Below are 18,994 nucleotides of genomic sequence, written 5' to 3'. Positions count from 1 at the left end.
AGAGTTCTAGATCAATCCCAAGCTCTGTTATCGGCTACAAAAGCTTTCAGGATAGCTTTGCCAGTTGCAGAAGAATTGGGCTGGCAACCCAGGTGTTGGGGGGGTGAGGCCTGGCTGCAACTGTCCAGTAAGTAGTAGGGAAGCTCCACCCCGCAATCCTCACATTAATGTTTGCCCATGTATCCTGGAGTGGGTGGGATCTTAATTAGGACTTATTTCGGAAATAATAATAATAATAATAATAATAATAATAATAATAATAATAATAATAATTATTATTATTATTATTATTATTATTATTATTATTATTATTTACATGTGCTCACAATATAAGTCCTCGCAGTCTTCGGAGAGGGGCAGCATACAAATCTAAATAATAATAATAATAATAATAATAATAATAATAATTATTATTATTATTATTATTATTATTATTATTATTATTATTATTATTATTATTATTATTATTAATTAGATTTGTATGCTGCCCCTCTCTGAAGACTCCAAGGACTTATATTGTGAGCACATGTAAAAATCAAGCTAGGACTTACTTTTGGGATAGGTTGCATTTTCAGGGAAACATTGTATGTTTTGAGTAAATAATATTTCATTCTAGTTTGGGGTCAATACAAAATCTTAGAGACTGTAAATCAAATCAGCCTCATTTGCACTGAGTTAATTGAAGTGTAGTCTATTTGCATTCTTCCCATGCTCCTTTCCATTTGGACTGTGATCACCTTTTATAAGATTTGAAGATTCAATCAAAATGTTGGACCACTATTCTTTATAAAGAAATTATTTGAGAAGAGATAATAACAACAGCAATAGCACTTAGAATTATATCTGCTTTACAGCCCTCTGTAATCAGTTTAAAGAGTCAGCATATTGCCTCCCAAATTCTGGCTCCTCATTTTACCAAACTTGGAAAGTTGAGTCAACCTTGAGCCTTGATGAGATTCAAACTGCCAAATTGCAGGCAGCCGGCAGGCAGAAGTATTGCACTCTAACCACTGTGCCACTGCAGCTCATTTCACCTCTGTGTGTTGGGTCTTATGATCAATATGTTTTAACTTAAGAATATAGTTTATTTTATGGGATCATATGAAAGATGTTAAAGCTATCAGATTTATTGTATGAAATACTTTCTGAACTTTCTTCAGAAAGAAAGTTTATTGTAAGGGAGAATACAGTTGACCTTCAAGAAATGTTGAACAATCACCACCTAATTGGAGATCCAAAGAACTGGATGGATGACTCTTCTGTGTTATTATAGAGCATGCTGAATTTATAGGATTATGCCTGATTTTTTGAGCAAAGGGAGAGCATCATGAAAGTTCCTTCAAGCTCTTGGAGAAAAGCTAGGTTAGCTCTTCAAAAATAAGCAAGTGAGGAGTCAACAAGGATAAGCCGAGGTGATGCAGTGTTTGCAATACTGCAGGCTATTTCACTTGACTGCTAGTTGCAGTTCGGCAGTTCAAATCTCATCAGATCAAGGTTGACTCAGCCTTCCATTCTTCTGAGGTGGGTAAAATGTGGTCCCAGGTTTTTGGAGGCAATATGCTGACTCTCACTTATAGAGGGCTAATAAAGCAATGTCTAAATGCTATTGTTATTGCTGTTGCCCTTCCTTCCCTTTCATAACTCTGCCAAATGCCAGGAGTTCAATCCTGACTGGCTCAAGGTTGACTCAGCCTTTCACCAAGGTGGGTGAAATGAGGATCCAGATTGCTGGGGGTGATATGCTGACTCTGTAAACTGCTTGAGAGGGCTGTAAAGCACTGTAAAGAGCTATATTGTATAGGTCTAAGTACTATTGTTATTGCTATAACCAATATATTGCACATGGACTAATTTTGCACTTGATATAAATACTCTTTGCCAAAGAATACGGAATACTTAGACCATCATCCTCAAGGACTTCTTTGAGGTTTACTGTACTCAATGAAAATATACTACAGAAATATATTTGAAGAAGGTAGAGATTTCAGCCAAAAGTATTTATTTGGGGAAGAAGCCCATAGATAATGAACAAGTTACAGAAATAATCATATATAATTATATATGTGGTATCTCCTTAAAAAGCAAAGAAGATAGTTGTCTCCAAAGTTATAGTGTGGAAATGAAATTTTAGCTCTCCAAACCCAGGAGATTCCATTTGGTAGAAATGAGGTGTTTGGGGCAATTAATCTAAATGACTATCATTGATGCTTTATGACACAACTGCAGCCACTCTACAGAAAGTACTGAGAAATAATTCGCAATTCAGCATGATAGGGATGATTAAAACCTTTTTTTGGGGGGCAGTTGAGGGAAAAGGGTGGGGAGGTTCTTTCGATTATAGTCAGGATTTTCATTCACTGAAATGTTCTTGTTCATCAGAGCATGCTTTGCTAAGCTTGTTGATGCCAATCTTTTGAGTAAGAGTAGTGATATAATAGATGTGAGTTGGACATGTTTCTTCATTTTTTAGTTGGTAGAATAGGGTCATTGTATGAATGCTGGAATTGTGCATATCTACAACAAAGGCCATCCTACAGAAAATGTTGAGTGTAGTAGTCATACTGTGGTTATTGATTGACATGAAATGCCAGACACAGACTACACAGTACCAAAGAACTGACCTTTCTCCGATCCTTCATGAATGGTATAAGCCAGGAAACCTCCTCATTGGTGGGATCACAGCTCAGATTTTATATGTCTTTGAGGAGCATTCCTTTGATGTGCATCCTTCACAGAAGTCATCTATGCCACCTCTGTGAGTAATTCTTTTTCCTTTTCCTTCCTTCACCCAAAAAATAAATGTCTCAGGTTGTTGCAAATCAAGCAGAGAATATTTCACAACAAGATTTAACCTGTTTTATTTGTAATCCGGCTTTCTGAAACATAGACAATGCGGAGACAATCACGGAGTCTTTTGGAATCTTAAAGACCTGCACAATCCAATTATATGATTGCATGTATTTTTGTGAATAGATTGATTAAACTATACAATGCTATACAATAGTAGTATAGTTACGAGTAGTTCTTTTTGTGAATATGGTCCAGGATGTTAGATCTGTTGTGTGTGGTTTGGGGACATTATAGTGACTGGCTAACTGTTGAATCAGCTTTTACATAAAATGGCTGAAAACTTTCTATGCAGTTCAGACAATATTGCAAGTACAGAATCGTGCCTTTTGGGTAATGTTTCACCACATCATGGAACCTACAAATCCTTCCTTATACTCATATTCCAGTATCCTGAATGTTTTGAATTCCCTGTGTGAACAAAGGAGTTGTAATCCCAATCCTTAATAGCAGTAGCACTTAGACTTATATAGTGCTTCATAGTGCTTTATAATCCTTGCTAAGTGGCTGAGTCAGCATATTGCCACCCCCACCCCCCAGCAAAGTGGGTCTTAATTTTATCCACCTTGAAAGATTGGAGCAGAAGGCGGTCTCGGAGATATTCTGGTCCGATGCCATTGATGGCTTTATAGGTCATAACCAACACTTTAAATTGTGACTGGAAATTGATCGGCAACCATTGCAGACTGCGGAGTATTGGTGTGGCATGGGCATACCCAGGGAAGCCCATGATTGCTCTCGCAGCTGCATTTTGCACGATCTGAAGTTTCCGAACACTCTTCAAAGGTAGCCCCATGTAGAGAGCATTACAGAAGTCAAACCTCGAGGTGATGAGGGCATGAGTGACTGTGAGCAGTGACTCCCGGTCCAGGTAGGGCCACAACTGGTGCACCAGGCGAACCTGGGCAAACGTCCCCCTCGCCACAGCTGAAAGATGGTTTTCTAATGTAAGCTGTGGATCGGAGAGGATGCCCAAATTGCAGACCCTCGCTGAGGTGGTCAGTAATTCCCCCCCTCCAGGGTGATGGACGGACAGATGGAATTATCCTTGGGAGGCAAAACCCACAGCCACTCTGTCATATCAGGGTTGAGTTTGAGTCTGTTGACATGCCCAGTTCCTTCAACCATTCTTCAAATGTTTTAATCTCCAATCCCCTGATCATCTAGGTTGGTCTCCTCTGCACTTTTTCTAGAGTCTCAATATATTTTTAATAGGGTGGTGACCAAAACTGGATGCAATACTCCAGGTGCACTCTAACTAAAGCTTTTGACAGTGGTATTATTACCTCCCTAGTTCTAGATTGTATCCCTCTGTTAATGCAATTTAGGATTGTATTTGCTTTTTTAGCTGCCGCAGCACACTATTAGCTCATTTTACACGGGTTGTCCAATAGGACTCCAAGATCTCTCTCACAGTCACTGCTATTAAGCCTGGTTTCACCCAGTCTATATGTTATAATAAATGTTTTGTGTGGATAATGGCAAATGAGGTAAGATTTACCAAGAATAAATAGCATAGTATAAAAATGGACTCAAAGAATTCATTCTGGTTTTAACTGATTCTTGCCTTAATAATATAAGAAAATTAACAATCTACCTTCATTTCTACTCTACAATTTTCTTTCAAGTTAGTAGATTTTCTTTCCATGGTGCATCCAATGTTGATTGGTTTTATATTGATGCCCATTACAATTGGGAAGTTTCATATTGTGGTTATTTTGTTCCTTCACTAAAAAGATTGTTTTTGTTTCTATTTCACTGTATTTCAATTGTGTTACCAGAGCCATTTTAAAGTTATATCAGCATTCTCTGAGTTTGGCATTTGCGGTGAAACAAATCAACTCAAATCCAAGACTCTTATCTAATGTTACTCTGGGATTTTTCATCTCTGACAACTATTTTGATGCCCTGCTGACTTACCGTTCCACTTTGGAGCTGCTCTTCCGATCTGATCAGTTGATTGTCAACTACAGATGTGATATCCAAGAGAATCACGTTGTGGCCATCATTGGAGGATTTGGTGCTGATATCTCATTTTTCATGTCAGATGTCATAAGTCTTTATAAAATCCCTCAGGTAAGATACAGTATATCTATTGATAAGTCTGAGAACACATCCATGGAGTAAAATTGGGGAACATTTATCTATTATTATTATTATTATTATTATTATTATTATTATTATTATTATGTCAATACAACACAGCAAACAAGATCACTATGCTGGATTTCATATTCCATCACCATTCGGGCGCTTCCCAAGCACCTAGGATTGCGTGATGTAGTGGCGAATTATGTTTGCTGATCCCAGTAAAGTGGCCTATTGCAATTGACAGATGGAGATTTTGTCAATTCCGATGGTTTTCAAATGTCCACTGAGATCCTTTGGCACTGTGCACAGCGTGCCAAGTACCACTGGGATAACTTTCACTGGCTTATGCCAGAGTCGTTGCAGCTTGATTTTTAGATCTTCGTATTTCACTAATTTCTCTAGCTGCTTCTCCTCAATTGTGCTGTCCCCCGAGATTGCAATGTTGATGATCCATACTTTCTTTTTCTCCACGATCACGATGTCTGGTGTGTTATGTTTCAGAATTCGGTCAGTCTGAAGTCGGAAGTCCCACAGTAGTTTTGCTTGCTCATTTTCGACCATATTTTCGGGCTTATGATCCCACCAGTTCTTTGCCACTGGTAAATGGTAGTTCCAGGACAAGTTCCAGTGGATCATCTGTGCACAGCATCATGTCTATGCTTGTAGTCATTTTGTGCGATCTTTTTGCAGCAGCTGAGTATGTGATCGATTGTTTCATCTGTTTCTTTACAGAGTCTGCACTTTGGATCGTCTGTTGATGTTTCAATTCTGGCTTTGACAGCATTTGTTCTAATAGCCTATTCTTATGCTGCCAGTATTAGTCCTTCTGTTTCCTTTTTGAGTGTTCCACTTGTAAGCCATGACCAGGTCTTTTCTTTATCCACTTTGCCTTCAATCTTCTCCAAGAACTGTCCACGCAATGTTTTGTTCCGCCAACTGTCCATATGGCATTGAGTTACAGTTTTTCTGTACTGGTCCTTAGTTTGCTTCACCTTGAGAAGCTTCCTATTGTTGACCTCCATTAATGCTGACTCTTTGCTCTCCTTCACATAGTCAGCTAATGCATGCTTCTCTTCTTCCACTGTCTGCTTCACTTGCAAACGTCCTCTGCCACCTATTTTCCTTGGTAAATACAGCCTGTCAATGTAACTGCGGGGATGTAGTGCATGATGGATCATCATTAATTTTCTGGTTTTCCTGTCCAGGTTGTCCAGCTCTGCTTGAGTCCAATTCACTATACCAGCTGTGTATCTAATGACAGGTATGGCTCAAGTATTTATAGCCTTGATATTGTTGCCACCATTCAGTTTGCTCTTCAAAATTTTTCTAGTACTCTGGATGTACTCTTTGCTGATCACAGTTTTCACATGGCCATGCTTGATATTATCCAGCTGCAAGATGCCCAAGTATCTGTAGGCTTCTGGCTGGTGGCACTTGATGGTTTGACCATATGGCATTTCAATGCCCTCACTTTCAGTGATTTTCCCCTTTTTCAGTGCCACTGTAGCACGTTTATCCAGGCCAAACTCCATGCTGATGTCATTGCTGAAGATTCACACAGTGTTGGTTAGTGACTGTATCTCAGTTTCTGATTTTCTGTACAACTTCAGGTCATCCATATACAGCAGATATGAAATAGTTGGTGAATTCCTAGCAGTTTGGTAGCCTAGGTTTGTTTTCTGTAGGATGAGTGACAGCGGGATTATAGCGATGATGAATAGCAATGGGGACAAAGAATTCCCCTGGAAGATGCCTCTTCTGATGTTGATCAGTCCATAGCTTTCATTCCCAAAAAAAAGCTCAGTCTTCCAATATTTCGTCGTCTTTTCTATGAATTTCCTGATGTTTTCATTGACTCCAATGACTTCCAGGCATTTTATGATCCAGCTGTGTGGCAATGACTCGGGGCGGCTCACTTGTTGTGAGCCGCCCCGAGTCTTCGGAGAGGGGCGGCATACAAATCCAAATAAAATAATAATAATAATAATAATAATAATAATAATAATAATAATAATAATAATAATAATAAATAATGAGTCAAAAGCTTTCTTGTAGTCAATCCAGGTCATGTATAGGTTTGTTTTCCTGTTCTTACAGTTCTCCAAAATCATTTTATCAATTAGGAGCTGGTCTTTTGTACCTCTACTTTGTCTTTTATTGCCCTTTTATTCCACTGGCATGATGTCATTTTCTTCTAGGTAGTCCTGAATTCTGTCAGCTATGATACCTGTCAGAAGTTTGAGCATGATTGGCAAACATGTTATTGGCCTGTAGTTTCCTGGTATGGCTCCTTTTGCTGCATCTTTCTGTATTAAATATGTTCTGCCAGTTGTAAGCCATTCACTGATATTTCCTGTCTGCAGCATTTTGTTGAACAATTCAGCCATTTTTGTATGCAGGCTGATCAGGTATTTCAGCCAAAAACCATGCAGCTGATCAGTGCCAGGGGATGTCCAGTTCTTTACCCTCTTCACTCTTTCTGCAATCATTTCAGGTGTTATCTCCAGCTGCTGCATATTGCTCCCTGAGAATTCCTTCTCAAACTCCTTTATCCACCCAGCAGTCCTGTTATAGTCCTTTTTGACCTCCCAGAGATCTTTCCAGAACTTTGTTGTTATTTTCACCTCTGGCTTTTCAGTATCCCTATCTGTTTACTGATGCAGGTTATAGTAGAACCGCCTCTGGTTGGATTTAAATGTTTGATTCTGCCTGTACTGGGTGATCCTAGCTTCATATCGCTCAATTTTTCTGGCTGTTGCTGTTATCTGCTGCTTTACAATTTCCAGAGCTTCCTCGATCTTTCTTGTACTAAGCCAGTACTTTTTTGTCAAATAGTCTTTGATCTTCTGATTGTTCAGTTTCTGCTCCTTAATGTTCTTCAAGTTACTTGCATCTGATCTCAAGCTTTTGATTTTCAGTTCTAGTCGGATTTTCCATTTTGGTTTTCCAGTGGGTTTTCTGATTGGTTCCTGTTGCAGTAACACTAGTTCTTCAGTTACTATCACAGCTGTACTGTAGGCAAGGTGATTCAGTTCTTCAATTGAAGTTACAATAAAAAAAACATGGAAGGTAACACCTGGAACTATCATTAACATCTTGTTAGGGCTGAAAAAAAAGCTTAGAAAAAACTACATTCAGAGTATAAAAAGCATCCAAGTTTTCAGAATCTTTTAGGCAGGAAAAAGTGTGTCTTATACTCCGAAAAATACAATAAATGTTACTGATGTAGATCAAAGGAACCTGTATACCCTTCTCAATTGAATCATGGCATTCCAATCCTAACCAATCAATTGCACATATTATTTTAGCTCGCATATGGTTCATTTGCTCCCAATGAGAAACATGGGACAAAGATGGCTGCTTCATTTTACCGTATGGCTCCCAATGAAATTCTTCAGATTGTGGGGATCATCCATTTGCTGAAACATTTTAAGTGGATGTGGGTTGGCCTTTTAATTCTGGATGACAACAGTGGAGACTATTTCCTTGAAGCTCTGGATCTGTTTCTTTCTGAAAACAGGATCTGTGCTGCCTTTGTGGAGAGATTTCCCAAACAAGCCTTTTTCTTTATATTTCAAGGCGATATAGTATACAGGATACAATATTATCTGAACCACCCCAAAGTGAACACATTCATTTTCTATGGAGAATCTATTGCGGCAATCCTTCTGTTTACCTTCATGAAATATATAGATATAAGCTGTGGGAAAATGTGGATTCTGACAGCTCAGATGGATCTTGTGTTAACAAATCTTCACAGGCCTTCAGATTTGCAAGTGTTTGATGGAGCAATTTCCTTTGCTATTCATTCTAAGGAACTTCCAGGGTTTGATGAATTCCTTAGGACCATCAAACCTTTCCAGACCCAACGAGATAGTTTGTTGAAAGAATTCTGGGAACAAGGCTTTGATTGCTTCTTTTCAGGGAGTAACAAACCAGCGGAAGTTTGTACTGGGAAGGAAGAGCTAAATAACCTTCCACGGCATTTATTTGAAATTACTGGTCACAGTTACAGTATCTACAATGCAGTCCATGCTGTAGCACATGCTGTTTATGGTTTGAATGTACATATGTCTAAATATAAAAGAGTCGCTGAAAGTGTAAGGAATGAACTTCAAGATCAAGGGACCTGGAAGGTAATAACTTGTGGATTAAAGACCTTCATTGTCAGTAATAGAATAGGATAGGACAGGACAAGACACTACCCAAAATTAGCTCTCATAGGATAGTTCAGATCTGGGTGAACTCCTCTGAAGTCTGCTACTGGTTAACTTTGTGCGCACATGCGAGCCGCAAGCACTACCATTCAGTGCTGAAAAAGGAGCATTTTGAAGCTATCAGAGCCACCAAAGGTGAGTAGAACAGCAAGAGAGGATCAGCTCAACCATGTGATTTAGATTAGCTAGAAAGCAGGAAATCCTGCTTTCACGATTGTGTGGCACAGCTGATCATCACACAGCTGTTTGTTGGATATACCTCTTTGCCCAAATTGATAGCATTTCAACTCTGGGCCAGATGTCAAAAGAAGCAACAAAAATGATTAAATCTAAATCTCATGATAAAGCCTTCAATGGATTGGATTTTGATGTTGCTCAGCTCTGATGTATCTTATTTTAGTTTTAAATTTAGGTTTTGTGGACAGTAGGTATCCCATACAAGCAGGAGTGGTACTCACTTAGCTTCCCTACTGGTTCACAAATATGAGTACATATACACATCCTTCCGCGGATGCAACTTCAGAAGATACCTTGAAATAGCACAGCAATCCAGGGCTGGAAGGGACCTGGAGGTCAACTAGTCCAACTCCTTGCTCCAGCAGGACATTGTAAAAATGATATTTTGTCTTCTGACACCCCCCTCCCCAGCCAATGACTATATAGCCACGCATATACAGTCACATGACTCCACCAAACCACGCCCACAGAACATATAGAAAAAAATAGACTTCACCACTGGGTATAAGCCATTATGATATCAATATGGTAAAATGTACCCACATTTGTTTCTCTTGTGGAAAACCATAATGGTAAATTAGCCCTGACTAAAACTGATTGATAGAAAAGTCATGCCAGTTTCATTTCTATAATTTTCAGAAATATAAATTTATTGATATTATCCGTTGTTTCCTGTCCTTTAAATTAAGCTACACTGGTTCCTTCAAGGCCTTTCATTCAATAATTCACTTGGAGAATCTGTATCCATCAGCCATCATGGAGAACTGCTTTCTGGATTTGATATGATAAACGTGGTCATGTTTCCAAACAACTCCTACCGTACAATGAAAATTGGAATGATGGATCCCAAAGCACTTGTTGAAGATAAATTTGTGATTCATGAAGATTTAATTGTATGGCACAAAGATTTTGAGCAAGTATGGATTTTGAAGGATTTTATAATTTCTGATGAAAAATCAAAGATCAGCTGTGTTAAAGAATCTGTTCCATATTTTTATATCAGTTAAAGTTAAGTATTCTGTACTCAATATGTGGGAGTTGTTTCCTAATCTGGGAGAAATGCACGGCCAGTGTTTTAACACGCCGGCCGAAATTGCCCCCGGAGCTGGGAGGCACTGCCTGTTCTTCCAGCTTCTGGCGAAAACCGGAAGTTTGGCTTCTGGCAACGCGCCAGGCCAGCGTGCTGCCTCCTGAGCTTGGGGGGAGGTCCTAAGCCGCCCTATTTAAGGGCGGCTCGAAGCGGACATCCTCCTTTTGCCCTCGGCTATCCTGAAGCGAACAGGCTGTTGAGCCTGTTCGCCAGGCTTAGGGCCACATGGCGTTGCCTGCAGGCCTTGCCGGACAGGTCGTTTCGGCCCTTATCCCCTGATTTTGCTCCTGGTGCTGGCCTGGAAGGCTCCAGGCCATTTTGGGCTCACCATCCTCAGCATCCTGAAGTAAACAGGCTGTGTGCCTGTTCGCCAACGTGAGATTCCACGTGGCGCGGCCTGCAGGCCCTGCTGGATGGTTGGTTTAGGGTAGGGGGCAGTGGTCCCTTGCCCTTTGGTTTGCCCAATTGGCCTTCTTAGGCCCTAGCCCCCTCTGTGGCTTTGACCAGAGGTCTCCAGGCTGTTATGGGCCCACTGTCATGTTACTAAGGGGGTGGGGTGTGCTCCCACCCCCGCATCCTGATTTGGTAGCTTTATTAAGCAGAAATTACAGGCATTTTAACTGTTTTCTGGAAGGATTAGCCAGGGTCTAGAGCCTTTCCTTCTCTGTTTTTTCTGCAGACTTGACCATGCCGCGATCAGCCTGGGTGGGTTGGGGGAGGGCACTGGAGTAGCAGGCCCATTTTTTAGTAGTTGGCCCCCTTCAGGGATTTAATGCCATGTAAAAAGGCCTACAGCCCTCTTGCTGATTAGCTCCTTGGGCAATTAGTGATTGTTCCTTATTATTTATGGATGATTCTCATCAATCCTTTCATATATTATAAACTGGAATTTTATTTTGTGTAATCCATGCATTTTGATTCATGGATTAGTGAATAACAATGAATGGTGAGAATGAATGGTGGGCCCCTCCCCTCAGGGCACAGACCTACATCTTATTCAAGCTGGATTGCTGTTGAGCATGTAACAAACTACGAAGCTCATGCTTTCAACTGACTGACCCAGGGGTCTTTGATTTATTTTAGCGCGAATTAATCACACTGATAGCGGGAATTCTATTCCCCCTTTTTATGCTGACCTATTGTTATTATTAGCTAGGATCTATTCCCTCTTCCATGTATGCATGGATAAATTGGGACTTCAAGACTGTTATATAATACAGTGTTTTTCAACCGGTGTGCCGCGGCACACTGGTGTGCCGCGAGACATCATCAGGTGTGCGGCGAAGCTCAGCTTCTGAGACCGGAAGCTGAGCTTTATTCTTCGCGCCCAGCTGGAGCTTCCCAGTGGAGGCGGCAACAAGTGTCCTTTCGGGCCCGGCGGGAGGGCAATGGCAGCAGGAACAGGAGGCTGCCGGCTGCAGCGGCCCCGGGCAGTTGCTGGGGGATGGCAGCGGCGAGCAAGAGCTCCAGGGCGGAGCCACCGGCAGCACCCCGCCCAGCTGGAGCTTTCCTGGCGGGGGTGGCAACAATTGCCCTTTGGGGCCCGGCGGGAGGGCAATGGCAGCGGAAACAGGAGGCTGCCGGCTGCAGCGGCCCGGGCACCATTCCCTGTCGCACCCCAAAATGCCCCCCCGTGCACCCTTTTCCAGGGGCGTGCAGGGAGCCGCGGCCACCCGCCCGCCTGCCCGATTTCCCTCCACGTGGCTGGGGACATGGATCCACCACCCCCACCAGCCCGATTTCCCTCCGCCTGGCTGGGGAGATGGATTCGCCGCCCCAGCCCGATTTCCCTCCAGTGGCTGGGGACGCAGATCTACCGCCCTCGCCAGCCGGATCTCCCTCCGTGGGGGGGGGGCGACGAACCGACGACCGGGGGCTGTACGTCCGTGTTGGGTGGTGCAGGGCAGGCACAGGCAGCCCCAGGGGAGAACAAGGGAGGGAGAGAAAGGAAAGAGAGAGAAAGGGAGGGAGGGAGAGAAAATTGAATGAAGGAGGGAGAGAAAGAAAGAGTAAGAGGTAGAAAGGATAGAGAAAAAGGAAGAGAAAGGGAGGGGGAGAAAGGAAAGAGGGAGGAAGGGGGGAGAGAAAGAAGATATGAAGGAGGGAGAGAAAGAAAGAGAGATAGAAAGGAAAGAGGGAGAGAAAGGAATGAGAGAGAAAGGGAGGGAGAGAAAGGGAATGAAAGAGGGAGAAGGGGTGAGAGATAGAAAGGATAGACAGAAAGGGAGAGAAAGGAAAGAGAGAAAGGGAGGGAGAGGAAGGAAAGAGAGATGAGAGAGGAAGGAGGAGACAGAAAGAGAGGAAGGAAGGAAGAGAGAAAGAAAGAGGGATGGAGAGAGAAAGGAAGGAAGAGAGAGAAAGAGGGAGGGAGAGAGAAATAGAGCGAAAGGGAGGAAGAGAGATTTTTTTGTCCAAACTTTTTTTAGTCCCCCCCCCCACTCAATGTTCCCCAGGATTTTGAAAATATGAAAAATGTGCCGCGGCTCCAAAAAGGTTGGGAAACACTGATATAATAGTCATCTGTAAAGATATTGAGATATTCCCTTCCCCCTAGGCCTATAAAAATTATACATGGTATGTCTGTGTGCATGTTTGGTTTCTTAAATAAGGGTCTTTTAAATTAATTTAAATATAAGATTTGTTACATACTGTTTCATTATTGTTGTTAGCCGCCCCAAGTCTACGGAGAGGGGCGGCATAGAAATCTAATAGATAGATAGGTAGGTAGGTAGGTAGGTAGGTAGGTAGGTAGGTAGATAGATAGATAGATAGATAGATAGATAGATAGATAGATAGATAGATAGATAGATAGATAGATAGATAGATAGATAGATAGATAGATAAGTATGGCATACAATCAACAAAATGGAATGGAGCTTGCCCACCGTTCTGGCCTATACTTCCAATTCGGGGTATAGCAACTGTGCTATGCCTACCTAGAGGAACTGATAAGCTTTGACGAGCAATCTATGGTTTCAGTGGCAACATATGCACATATGGACCACTGCACGTTGTGGGAACAATTTAGTTGTTTCTCATACTTGAATCTTTAGACAGGAGCTTTCACCTGGGCATTACTTATAAGGGACCGGGCCTCATGGCCATCAAAGATGCTTCTTCATATGCGCAGAAGCATCCCAGTTGTGCAGGCTGAGCCTCCCGCTGCCGCTACTCCTAAAATTATGGTTAGACATTAAAAATTCCATTAACTTGACAAATAGGAAGAAAATTCTAAATTTTAGAATTCTAAAATTTAATTGAGTTGAAAGATAGAGGCACAATGAAGGGTGTGATTTTTATTTGTGTTCTAAATTGTGTAAAGCTAAATATTAAATCTAACAGTAGGGTTTTTTTTAATCCAGACTGGTGAAGGGAGGATCAAAGCTCTGAGGAAACCAACTGCATTATTGAGCAAATGTCAGAGAGATTTCTGATGTATTTCACAGTCTTTTGACTACTGATACTTTATGTGTACAGGTAGATTAGAACATACCAGTATTACTCAAATCCGTAGTCTTGAATTCCATCCTGATTTATCAACAGGCTTTGCCCCGTTCAGTGTGTAATGACCCCTGTCCTGCTGGCTATCAGAAGAAAAAGAAAGAAGGAGAGAAATTTTGCTGTTATGATTGTGATCCATGTTCTGATGGGAAGATAGCAAACATGTCAGGTAAATTATTTTATTCTGCTCTCTTCTGTCCTGTACTCTTCTCTTCTCTTCTCTTCTACTCTACTCTACCCTACCCTACTCTACTCTACCCTACTCTATTACATATTATATTTCTCCCCTGCAAAATTTACTAGATGGTAAATTACTCTTAGTAAAATTGGAACTGATTTACCTGCTTCATTTATTCCAATATCAATTCTCATACTAGAAGATTTCAATCCACCTGGAAACATGATTCTTAAGGAGCTAGGTGTTCTACTCCCCCTTCCCAACTGCAAAGAGCTCTGTTCCAAGTGCCAGTTGCCTTATATTAACATGCTCTGATGTTACCCCTTTGCTAAACTAGGTGTGGACATGGCCAGCACTTGCCTCATCTGGCCTATGGGCCTGGTGTTTAGATATTCTACTCCCCTTCTCACTTTAAAATAACATAGTTCCAACTGCCAGTTGCCTTATATTAACATGCTCTGATGCTAAGGAGTTACACATTTTACACAAATCTAACTGTAGTTCATAAAATTGTATACCAAAATGTCCTGTTAGTGACTACTTCACCTTCAACCTCAACAACACACAAGCATGGAATAAATTCAAACTTAATGTAAACCACTCCAGTCTAGATTGCAGAAAATACGACTTCAGCAATAGAGTGATCAACATCTGGAATGCATTACCTGACTCTGTGGTTTCTTTCCCAACCCCAAAATCTTTAACCTCAGATTGTCTACAGTTGACCTCTCCCCTTTTCTAAGAGGTTTGTAAGGGGCGTGCATAAGCGTACCATTGTGCCTACTATCCCTGTCCTACTGTCCTATTGTCTTCTTTTATCATAACTTACTAATTATGTTATGCTTATACGAATTACAATCTTATACTTCAACTAAATAAATAAATATAAATAAATAAATAGCTTTAAGTGTCAAGCAAGCCTGATTGTAACTACTCATTAATTTTCAAAAGTTATCTGTCAAGCCATGGGAATCTAGGTAATGGTACAGAATATTGCTATCTCAATAGCTTACTATTATTCTCATCCAATGAGCAAGTCCACTCATTTTCAAAGTTTACTAATTTAACGGGTGGGGGTGGGTGGGTGGAAGGATGCAAATCTGAGAATTTCTAAACCAGAATTTTGAGTTTTGTAGGGTAGACTTTGTGCAGTTATGTTGGAACACTACTGATGTAGTCTAATATTTCACTTGGTGCTGCATCAATCATTATGATTCGATTCCATGTTTTATAACCTTTGTCTTATTTGCAGACATGATTGCCTGTTCTGAATGTCCAGAAGATCAATATCCAAGTAAGGACAAGGTTCAGTGTATTGCCAAAATTGTAACTTTTCTAACTTTTGAAGAACCTTTAGGTATTAGTTTAGTTGTGGTTGCTGCTTTACTCTCAATCATTACAATGTTCATACTTGCAATATTCATAACTTATAAAGACACTCCTATCGTTAGAGCTAACAACAAGAACCTCACCTACACCCTCCTTATCTCTCTTCTACTTTGCTTCCTCTGCTCTTTCCTCTTTGTTGGCAAACCTCTTAAACTGATTTGTTGTTTTCGACAATCCGTATTTGGTATCATCTTCTCTGTGGCCATTTCTTCTGTATTAGCCAAAACTATTACAGTCATTGCAGCATTCATGGCCACCAAACCAGGGTCCAGCATGAGAAAATGGTTGGGGAAAAGACTGTCCTTCTTAATAGTTTTTCCTAGCTCCTTCATCCAAGCAGGCATTTGTCTGGCATGGATAATCACTTCTCCCCCATTTCCAGTACTTAACATGCGATCAATGACTGAGGAAATCATCGCAGAATGTAACGAAGGGTCTGTTACGATGTTTTATCTTGTCTTGGGCTATATGGGATTTCTGTCTCTCATCAGCTTCATGGTGGCTTTCCTGGCTAGGAACCTGCCTGACACATTCAATGAAGCCAAGTTCATCACTTTCAGCATGTTGGTGTTTTGCAGTGTTTGGTTGTCTTTTGTTCCCACCTATTTGAGCACCAAAGGAAAGTATATGGTGGCTGTGGAGATTTTCTCCATCATAGCTTCTAGTGCTGGGTTATTGGGATGTATCTTTTCCCCCAAATGCTACATTATTTTGCTTAGGCCTGAGCTAAACAGCAAGGGTCAGCTTATAAAAATTAAACATTTCTGACTATTAAATGGTAGTTGCATATATTTCTACTGTGAAAGGGAATTGGTAATCCTTTTCTCAGAGTAAGTCAAGGCAATTTTACTAAAATTTTATATGTATAACATTATAACAGTGTTTGTCAAATTTCTATAGCAATAGAAATATTATTTATTATTTATTATTATTTATTGGATTTGTATGCCTCCCCTCTCCGCAGAAATAGTAATAGCATTTAGATTTATAGTGTTTTTTGGCCCCCTCTCTCAGCAGTTTATAGATTCAGCATTTTCCCCACACAATCTGGATCCTATTTTTACCAACCTCAGAAGGAATGAAGGCTGAGTCAACCTTCAGCCATTTCTGTCACTTGTCAGCTTCATGGTGGTTTTCCTGACTAGGAACCTGCCCAATTCATTCAATGAAGCCAAGTTCATAACTTTTAGCATGCTGTTCTTTTGTAGTGTTTGGTTGTCTTTTGTTCCAACATATTTGAGTACCAAAGAAAAGTACAGTGATACCTTGTCTTACGAACTTAATTGGTTCCGGGACGAGGTTTGTAAGGTGAAAAGTTTGTAAGATGAAACAATGTTTCCCATAGGAATCAATGGAAAAGTGATTAATGCATGCAAGCCCAAAACCCACATCTTTTGCCAGCTGAAGTGCTCGTTTTTATGCTGTTGGGATTCCCCTGAGGCTCCCCTCCATGGAAAACCCCACCTCCAGACTTTCGTGTTTTTGTGATGCTGCATGGGAATCCCAGCAGCGCAAAACCAGGTGCTTTGCTGGCAACGGAAGTCCAGAGGTGGGGTTTCCCAGCGAGGGGAGCCTCAGCGAAATCGCAGCATCGCAAAAACAGGTTCATTTTGTGGCATGCTCAAAGGTCCCCACTTCCAGGGCATTAGCGAAAATGTTCATACAACATGTGTATCGCCTTCACGGAGTTCCTGAGAGAGTCATATCAGATCGAGGAGTACAATTCACCTCCTTCTGGAAGGAGTTTTTAGGGTTGTTGGGTACAAAACAAGGGCTCAGTTCGAACCACCACCCTCAGACCAATGGGGTGTATGAGAGGGCTAACTCCATGTTGGAACAGTACCTTAGGTGTTATTTGAATTATCAGCAAGATAATTGGAGTGATCTTTTACCGTTCGCAGAGGTTGCCTATAACAATTTGCTACATAGTAGCACAGGGTTCACTCCATTTAAATTAGTGAGTGGGCAGGATTTTGTGCCAATTCCAGAACTACCCCAGGATGAGCCTAAACATCCATCATTACAGGACTGGGTAACACAGCTTAAAGCAACCTGGCCTGTAGTGCGGATAGCATTGGATGAGGCTCATGATACACATAAGACCCAGGCTGACAAGAAAAGAAGAGCTGCAGTGGATTATATGGTGGGAGATAGTGTCTACCTCTCCACAAAGTTCTTGAGGACCACTCAAAAATCAAAGAAATTAGGGGCTAAGTATGTGGGTCCTTTCCCAATTGTGCAGGTGTGAATTCGGTGGCAATGAAATTAGAATTGCCAAAAACGTTAAGGAAAATTCACCCGGTGTTCCACATAATTTTACTTAAACCAGAACGGACTAGTGAACTATGGCTGCTGCAAGCAGATCCCCCTGCCCCTTTACTCATTGAGGGAGAGCAACACTTTGAGGTTAAAGAAGTGCTGGATTCAAGGAAGCATAGGGGAAAGATTCAATATTTAATGGCATGGAAACATTTCCATGCATCTCATGCAGAATGGGTTGACGAGAAGCATATGAATGCACAGAGGGAAATTGATCGGTTTAGAACAAAGTACCCTGATAAGCCCTAATGTATAAATGTATATATTGGTGTTGTTTGTTCTTTTTTGTTTTCTAGGACTGAAATCCCTGTTCCAAGGGGTTCGAATATCAACCTTCGCTGTGCTTGGTTGTCATAGAGTTACGGGGTGGGTTAGAGAAGAAGGGGGGTTGTGAAGAGCACAGGAGCAGAGTTAAGTTTCGTTTTCCTAGGTACCAGGAGGAGACTGAAAGAGGGAAAATTCCTGAAGAGTGACATGAGGGCTAACATGTCTCACCTAATGAATATGGATAATGACGATTGGGCATAATCCCAAGAGGGGGTGGAAAAGGGGTTTTGATATATGCTTGTATTCCGCCATTTTCTCAGACTTTCCTTTCCTTTCGATGCTTCTGAAAAATTGCTGAACAAAAGGTTGCATGTTGAAAACTACTTGTATGATGAATAAATGTATATTGTACATTTATAGTAGATATGTACTTGCAGCTATTATTAAGAACATTGGAAGTGAGTCCTTTATACCCTTCCTATCCCTTTTTTCTCTTAACAATCAAACTATATAACCCAGATATAAGATAAGATCATTCTCTTAGCTATCAAACAGCAGATCTCTTTTGAAGAAAACATGTTATTCCCTTTTTAAATAGGTCATATAAATAATCATAACCAACTAAATAAATACTTTATTGCCATTGTGTGTATGTACAGTGTACATACAACTAAAGTATACCCATACAACAAAATTCAAAATGAAAACTATTGATTAAAAGCTGGGTCACTCATTTGAGATATTTTATTTTAGATTTCAATTGATACATATTTTATATACATGCCAAGGATGTACATATTGGTAAATTGGGAGAATTAATAAGTAAGCCTTATTTTCATTCTTAGAAGATAAGAACAA

General features: G+C 40.8%; 2 protein-coding genes across 2 annotated transcripts in view; one reads left to right on the top strand and one right to left on the bottom strand.

Annotated features, from left to right (window-relative positions):
• LOC139154299 (uncharacterized) overlaps nt 1-18,994 on the bottom strand; it is a 1,065,525-nt gene that overhangs the window by 188,927 nt on the left and 857,604 nt on the right. The window lies entirely within an intron of this gene.
• LOC139154458 (vomeronasal type-2 receptor 26-like) lies at nt 8,292-16,318 on the top strand. The gene is made up of 4 exons (XM_070729092.1): nt 8,292-9,074; nt 10,082-10,309; nt 14,026-14,152; nt 15,414-16,318. The coding sequence occupies exons 1-4, from the start codon at nt 8,292-8,294 to the stop codon at nt 16,316-16,318; spliced, it is 2,043 nt and encodes a 680-aa protein (XP_070585193.1).

The sequence above is a fragment of the Erythrolamprus reginae genome, chromosome Z (genome assembly GCF_031021105.1).
Source record: "Erythrolamprus reginae isolate rEryReg1 chromosome Z, rEryReg1.hap1, whole genome shotgun sequence".
In the NCBI taxonomy this organism is placed as follows: domain Eukaryota; kingdom Metazoa; phylum Chordata; class Lepidosauria; order Squamata; family Dipsadidae; genus Erythrolamprus; species Erythrolamprus reginae.
The sequence above is the reverse complement of the archived record's forward strand: the minus strand, read 5'-3'. Positions and strand labels throughout refer to the sequence as shown.